Here is a 7,454-nt window from a genome sequence, read left to right as displayed (position 1 = left end):
CTAAAGATAAAAATTAAACAATTTTGTTTCTATATTCCCAAAAATATACATGGCTATTAACGATCATAGTTATCCTGCAAATATGGCAATCCAAGTGTAATCAACTTATGAAAAGAAATTATATATAATAGAAATAATTTAACACGTTAATCATTCTGATTATATAAAATAATACCTGATATTAATTAGAAACAAATTTATTGATCGATATTATCTTTTACATTAACAGAAAAATAAAAGAATAATAAGATCCATATGCAATATATTTCTTTAAAAAGATGGAAGATAAATATAAGAATATATTATAAATAATTGGAAAATTTTTTTTGTTTTTAGTGTTATTATAATTTTGAGAACATAATAAAAGAATTAAATTTATAACCTCATCAAAAAAGCATAATATTATACCTTTTTCGAAAGGTGAACCAACAACAACTAAAGCTTTATGATTTATGGACTTGCTTTCCAAGAAACCACTATACGAACAAAAAAATAAAAGAATGAGTCGATTAATCATAAAAACAGAAAATCGGAATACTAATAAAAAATGTTGAACAGTTTTGTAAGGTGAACCAACAACAACCAAATCTTTATGATTTATTAATCTTGCTTTCCAAGAAACCACTATACGAACAAAAAAATAAAAGAATGAGTCGATTAATCATAAAAACAGAAAATCGGAATACTAATAAAAAATGTTGAACAGTTTTGTAAGGTGAACCAACAACAACTAAAGCTTTATGATTTATGGACTGGCTTTCCAAGAAACCACTATACGAACAAAAAAATAAAAGAATGAGTCGATTAATCATAAAAACAGAAAATCGGAATACTAATAAAAAATGTTGAACAGTTTTGTAAGGTGAACCAACAACAACTAAAGCTTTATGATTTATGGACTGGCTTTCCAAGAAACCACTATACGAACAAAAAAATAAAAGAATGAGTCGATTAATCATAAAAACAGAAAATCGGAATACTAATAAAAAATGTTGAACAGTTTTGTAAGGTGAACCAACAACAACTAAAGCTTTATGATTTATGGACTGGCTTTCCAAGAAACCACTATACGAACAAAAAAATAAAAGAATGAGTCGATTAATCATAAAAACAGAAAATCGGAATACTAATAAAAAATGTTGAACAGTTTTGTAAGGTGAACCAACAACAACTAAAGCTTTATGATTTATGGACTGGCTTTCCAAGAAACCACTATACGAACAAAAAAATAAAAGAATGAGTCGATTAATCATAAAAACAGAAAATCGGAATACTAATAAAAAATGTTGAACAGTTTTGTAAGGTGAACCAACAACAACTAAAGCTTTATGATTTATGGACTGGCTTTCCAAGAAACCACTATACGAACAAAAAAATAAAAGAATGAGTCGATTAATCATAAAAACAGAAAATCGGAATACTAATAAAAAATGTTGAACAGTTTTGTAAGGTGAACCAACAACAACTAAAGCTTTATGATTTATGGACTGGCTTTCCAAGAAACCACTATACGAACAAAAAAATAAAAGAATGAGTCGATTAATCATAAAAACAGAAAATCGGAATACTAATAAAAAATGTTGAACAGTTTTGTAAGGTGAACCAACAACAACTAAAGCTTTATGATTTATGGACTGGCTTTCCAAGAAACCACTATACGAACAAAAAAATAAAAGAATGAGTCGATTAATCATAAAAACAGAAAATCGGAATACTAATAAAAAATGTTGAACAGTTTTGTAAGGTGAACCAACAACAACTAAAGCTTTATGATTTATGGACTGGCTTTCCAAGAAACCACTCTATGAACAGGAAAATAAACAGTATCAGTTGATGAATCATTAAAAACATCAAGATTGGAATACTAATATAAATTTGAGAACATGATGAAAGAATTATTGAAATTGATAAAACTATAAATTCAATAGAAGAGAGTTTTTTTTTGAGAACATGATTAAAAAATTAAACGTAAAACCTCTACCAAAAAAGCACAATATTATACCTTTTTGTAAGGTGAACCAACAACAACCAAAGCGTTATGATTATTAGATCTTGCTTTCCAAGAAACCACTATATGAACAGGAAAATAAACAGTATCAGTTGATGAATCATTAAAAACATCAAGATTGGAATACAAATATAAATTTGAGAACATGATTAAAGAATTATTGAAATTGATAAAACTATAAATTCAAGAGAAGAGAGTTTTTTTCTTTTTTTCTTTGTTGAGTTATGGTGAAAGCAAACGATAGCATTGTATTTATAGTTGTAAATGATATATCTTTTTAGGGTTTCCAGTAAGGAGGTGTATTGTCGTCGGATTTTTTTTTTCCTGCAGAAGCCCGTTAATCTATGAACAATCTAAGCCCATTAATTATCTCAAATCTGTAGAATTTATAGTATAAAACAGAACTATAGTTGTAAAAGGGGTGTTTTCCAGGAAATTTAGGGATTAAATTAGCAAATTCTAGTTTTGCAAATAACTTTTTATGCAATTAGATTATTTTTAAATTGATTTTTGATTTATTTTTAATGCGAAAATAGGTAAATTTACGTTCAGGGACAAAATATTTCAACGTCAAGGGCAATTTCATTAATGGTATAATGGTAAAATTTTGCTGAGATTGAATGTGGGACGTTTTCACTTCTCGTTTAATATAATTGATTGAAAGTGGAATACTAAATTTCAATTTAGATATATCAAGTTATGTCATGTTAACTCTATGTAATCGTTTATTTGGTTCAGACTAAGATATAATTTACAATAACTGAAAAAAGAAAAGTAGAGTATCTAAAGATAATTATTCTAAAGTCTAATTTCTTTTTTGATCCATCATATATTTGGTTAGTCTTCATTGTATGTATGATATCTTCTTGATGATCAATATATTGACGATATTCCATTCGTACTAGCTAATTCAAAGATATTAAAATTCACTTGATATACATTTTATAATCATCCGCAGTAAATTATCATTATTTGTTATGTATGATGTATCAACATTATAATGTATCATTTTAGCTGACCTACAAATAAAAATAAAATTTTTAAAAAATACATCACGAAATAAACAAAGTAGTCAAAACTTATGATTTCAAAACTTAAGAAAAGTATACGAGTAGAGGAAAATACTACTCGTATGCACGTTGTTGGTTCTAAATAGATTGGACAATATATGTATAAAACCCTCTTCGACTCAAATAAATGGTTGGTTGTTTGCATCTGTTAAGTACTTGAAATATTCCTTTGTAAATGTTAATTTGAAAACATTTATTTTTAAACGGTTGACTTCATTGTTTGTTAAACAAAGTTTTTTCGATTGAAAAATAAACAAACAAAGATGATCTAGGATTCTATGATACAATAGCAAACGAGGAAACCATATTCAATATTTCTTGTGTCTTGTAGCAGGCCCAACCGTCCAAATGCAGCAAGAGTTTTACGGTTCAACGCAATAATCTTCGGAAACGCAAAAACAGTTTGAACCTGATCTCACCCAATGAGCTGTTTGTAAATGAACATAAAAGTTTACGAGAAGAAAAATGGCTAAAGGCAACATCATCATACTTGTATGCTTGTGGCTGCTTTGATGATGACATTAATTTTTGTCATCTAGAGAAAGCTACGACTATACGACTTTACCCAAATATGGAAAGAGAAACTGGTTTGTAGTGTTTATTTCTCAATGAGAATATGCCTCTCCACTTCCCTCCATCACTTCTTACCTTACTCTCGATCAGCGATCACATCAAGGTACAACGAATATAACTTTAGAACCAACTTATTCATCAATTTCATGTTGTAGAAATCCTGATTTCGCTCCATAAAACCAAATCCTTCTAGAAAACTTTGAACATCTTACGTGGATAGATCAAGTAGAAGAAAAATTTTAAAAAGAGTGTTGTAGCAAAAATTAATTACTCCTTCGTTACTCGTCACATTTTTGGTTTCGAGTAGTGTGTAAAACCAAATCGGGTTCTTCGGATGATGTCCAAATCTGAAGAAAGAACCGAACTAAATGTAAAAATGCATCTGAAGGAATTTGAACCTAATACCTTAAACATTTAAGGGTGCATCTTAAACCATTTTACCATCTTAGTTTATTTATTCTAATGTGAAACGTTAAATATTTATATATATACATGTGTTCTAAAATTTCTAGAAAGATAAATTTTTTTTTTTTTTTTTCATATATGGTTTGTTTGAGTTTGGGTATACCCAAATCTAAACGGGTAATACCCAAACTTGAACGGGTAATACCTAACTCGACCCAATAGTATAAAAAACCCGAACAGGTTCTATATGTCTAAATCTGAAAACCTGAATGCCACGGCTAGGTCAATTACATGAAATTTAATTTTATTGTATAGTAAAATGGAAATATTTAAGAACTTTTTTATTCATAGGACAATATATCCTTCAGTTACATGGAATCAAAGTAATTAAGGTACTTAACATTAAAGTTTTTTGCTCTAGTTAAGAACATCATATACATGAGGAGTATATATGTCCAATTAAGCTTTGCAATTGTAATCACAAAAGCAAAGAACTTTGTTTCTGCTACAACTTGCAAATCCGGTCTTGAATAGTCGAAAGCACTCATTTATGCATGATTCAAGATCGCATGGGTGGCCAAGCGGAAAGGCAGAAGTACATGTTTCTAGCTTTGCACTTGAAAAGGCCAAGAAGCCTAAAACAAAAATAAATTGTGTTAATACTTGCAATTTTAAAGTAATATATATGAAGTAATTGATATAGCATATGTTATCGCATTTTTTACCACGTAAATGAAGAAACCAAAATTCTTAATAACTTAATTAATATTATGTTACAAAAATTAAAATTTTGGTATTAATGCAATTAAAATTGTTCAGTTTACTAGACACATCAACTAAAAACCAAAATTTAAATTTTTGTAACATAATGTTCTGTAACAAGGGATATACGAAATTTTACCTGACAGAACAAACATGCAGAACATATACGAATACAGTAGTTTTGCCATCACTTCTGACACAATTAGAAGATTACGTTAGTCCACCAATTGTTTTTGTTTGGAGACTCCTTTGATATTGAAAGATGAGATATATAGAGAAAGGATGTCTTCATATATCGTTATATAAGTGATAAGGATATGAGAAACATAGAAAATAACTCCTTTTGGGCAACATATATACCTATTGCAAAAAGAGTCAAAATAGTTAGTTGGCAGAAAACTATTTCCACAATAATTCATATGAAGGATGACCACTATGGTGAAACAAAAATTAGATTCCTAAAAAAGTGCACTGTATGCAATATTTGGTACATATGGTCAACACATAATTTCCATATACTAATTTAAGCAATGTTGTTAAAATTTAACCCTACTATCACGTGGCATATTACAAAAAATGCTATTTTAGTTAATTTAATAACTAACAAAAAAAAGCTTATATTGATTTATAAAATAATATTTTTGCAAAAAAAACAGGCTATTATCAGCAAATAACATATGAGATATGGTGGGACTGTCCCGAGCAATTGTGATGCCCGTCAGCTTCTTCTCTCTTTCAGCTTTTTTAATATTTGCGATCAGCACCTCGGTGCAAAGAATAAATAAGTACGGCGACAAAGGATCCCCTTGTCGTAACCCCCTTTGTGGAAGAATAGAGCCCCTAGGCTGACCATTCATAAGCACTTGGTACGACATAGAAGAAACACACCACATAATCCACCCAATCCATTTCCGATCAAATCCCAATTTTAGCAACACTGCCTCCAAAACATCTCATTCAACTCGATCATAAGCCTTGCTCATGTCTGTTTTGAAAGCCAGGAATTCCGACCTACATCGTCGGTTAGTATTCAGCCCATAAAACATTTCCTGGGCCACAAGAATATTATCCGTAATAAAGCGACCAGAAACAAATGCCGACTGAGTCTCTGAAACCAAAGTAGGCAGAACTCGACGAAGTCGGAAACACAGAACTTTAAAAATAATTTTGTAACTTACATTACAAAGACTAATCGGCCTAAACTCCATCATTCGCTGTGGTCTATCCACTTTAGGGATAAGACAATTGTTAGTCTCATTTAAACGAGGATCGAAACAACCCGTTCGAAAAAATTCTCGTATCAGAGCCAACAAATCCCGTTTTAAAGAGGACCAAAATCGCTGAAAGAACAAGGCCGTCATCCCATCAGGACCCGGAGCCTTTTCCGGATGCATAGCAAATAATGCCTTACGAACTTCCCCTTTGGAAATATCCTTGATAAGCTCCCTGTTCATCCTATTCGTGATCAGAGGGTGGATTTCTTGGAGCATCTCGGTAATGCCCCTGCCATCCGACTTCTTGAAGAGGTTCTCAAAATATTTGGTGGCAATATGCTCCATTCCCGAAGGAGATTCGTTCCATACATTATTCGTATCAAATAAGCCAAGAATCCTGTTGCGCACCCGTCTCTGTTTAGTAGAGGCGTGAAAAAAGTGAGTATTCTTATCCCCAACCCTCAACCAGAATTTTCTGCTTTTTTGTTGCCAAAAGATTTCCTCATCTCGATATGCCTCTTTTAATTTCCTCTCAATTCCCCTAATTTCTTCCTGAGAGATCGAATCATCCATTTTTGCCACTTGTAAAGCCTCCTTTAACGAAGAGATCGCCGAGGGGCCAAAATTAAAGTTGTTCTTACGCCACCAGGAAATCGAATTCCGACAATTCCGAATCTGATCCACAAAAACTGGGGTCCGAAAATTTCGTGATCGATTCCACCCTGACTCGACCGCATCTCTAATGCCCTCTTTACCCAACCAACGCTTATTGAAACAGAATTGTCTATGCCGCCTCCGGTCCATCTTAAGACATGTAGCCAAAATAGGACTATGGTCCGACCCAATCATTTCCAAATAATCTACCCTCGAGTTTGGGTAAAACCCGTGCCAATCCTCATTACCCAAGGAAAGATCTAGCCGACAACGGACTACCTGGTTATTACAACGATTACCTCGCCAGGATAATTGTTCCCCGTAACAAGGAAATTCGAGCATCCCGCAATGTCGAAGCATTGACGAAAAAGGCAAAAAAGAAGAGGCAGGGCGCAAAGCTCCACCCTGTTTCTCATGGTTTCCAACTAGTTCGTTGAAATCGCCAATCAAGAACAAGGATCAATACGAAAAGAGCCAATATCTGTTAACTTATCCCAAACTTTTCCCCGATGTTGGGGAATAGGATCACCATAAATAAAAGACATAAATACCAATTGTTGTCCAATAAAAGCTTGTGTATCGAGAATGGTTAAAAGCTTTTTTTTTGTAAGGCAGAAGTGTCTGAATGTCGGACGGTGATGGACATCATCGGCGATTATGGTAAAGCCTCCGGGCAAGAGGTTAATTTAGAGAAATCTTCGATTATGTTCGGTAAGAAGGTATCCCCTGCAACAAGATCACAAATAAAATCAGTGATGGGTATTTCTA

General features: G+C 32.1%; 1 protein-coding gene across 1 annotated transcript; it reads right to left on the bottom strand.

Moving 5' to 3' along the window:
• Positions 4,516-5,006, bottom strand: LOC109127937 (defensin-like protein 164). The gene is made up of 2 exons (XM_019233550.1): positions 4,958-5,006; positions 4,516-4,691 (listed from the first exon to the last, which is right to left on the bottom strand). The coding sequence occupies exons 1-2, from the start codon at positions 5,004-5,006 to the stop codon at positions 4,516-4,518; spliced, it is 225 nt and encodes a 74-aa protein (XP_019089095.1).

Source organism: Camelina sativa, chromosome 12 (genome assembly GCF_000633955.1).
Source record: "Camelina sativa cultivar DH55 chromosome 12, Cs, whole genome shotgun sequence".
Classification (NCBI taxonomy): domain Eukaryota; kingdom Viridiplantae; phylum Streptophyta; class Magnoliopsida; order Brassicales; family Brassicaceae; genus Camelina; species Camelina sativa.
This window is presented reverse-complemented; position numbering and strand designations above follow the sequence as displayed.

Bases quoted from the DNA above. Each gene is read 5' to 3' on its own strand.
- LOC109127937 (XM_019233550.1), bottom strand. From the start codon at position 5,006: ATGGCAAAACTACTGTATTCGTATATGTTCTGCATGTTTGTTCTGTCA. The intron at 4,692-4,957 runs GTAAAATTTCGT...TTTTTGTTTTAG, and splicing joins CTGCATGTTTGTTCTGTCAG to GCTTCTTGGCCTTTTCAAGT.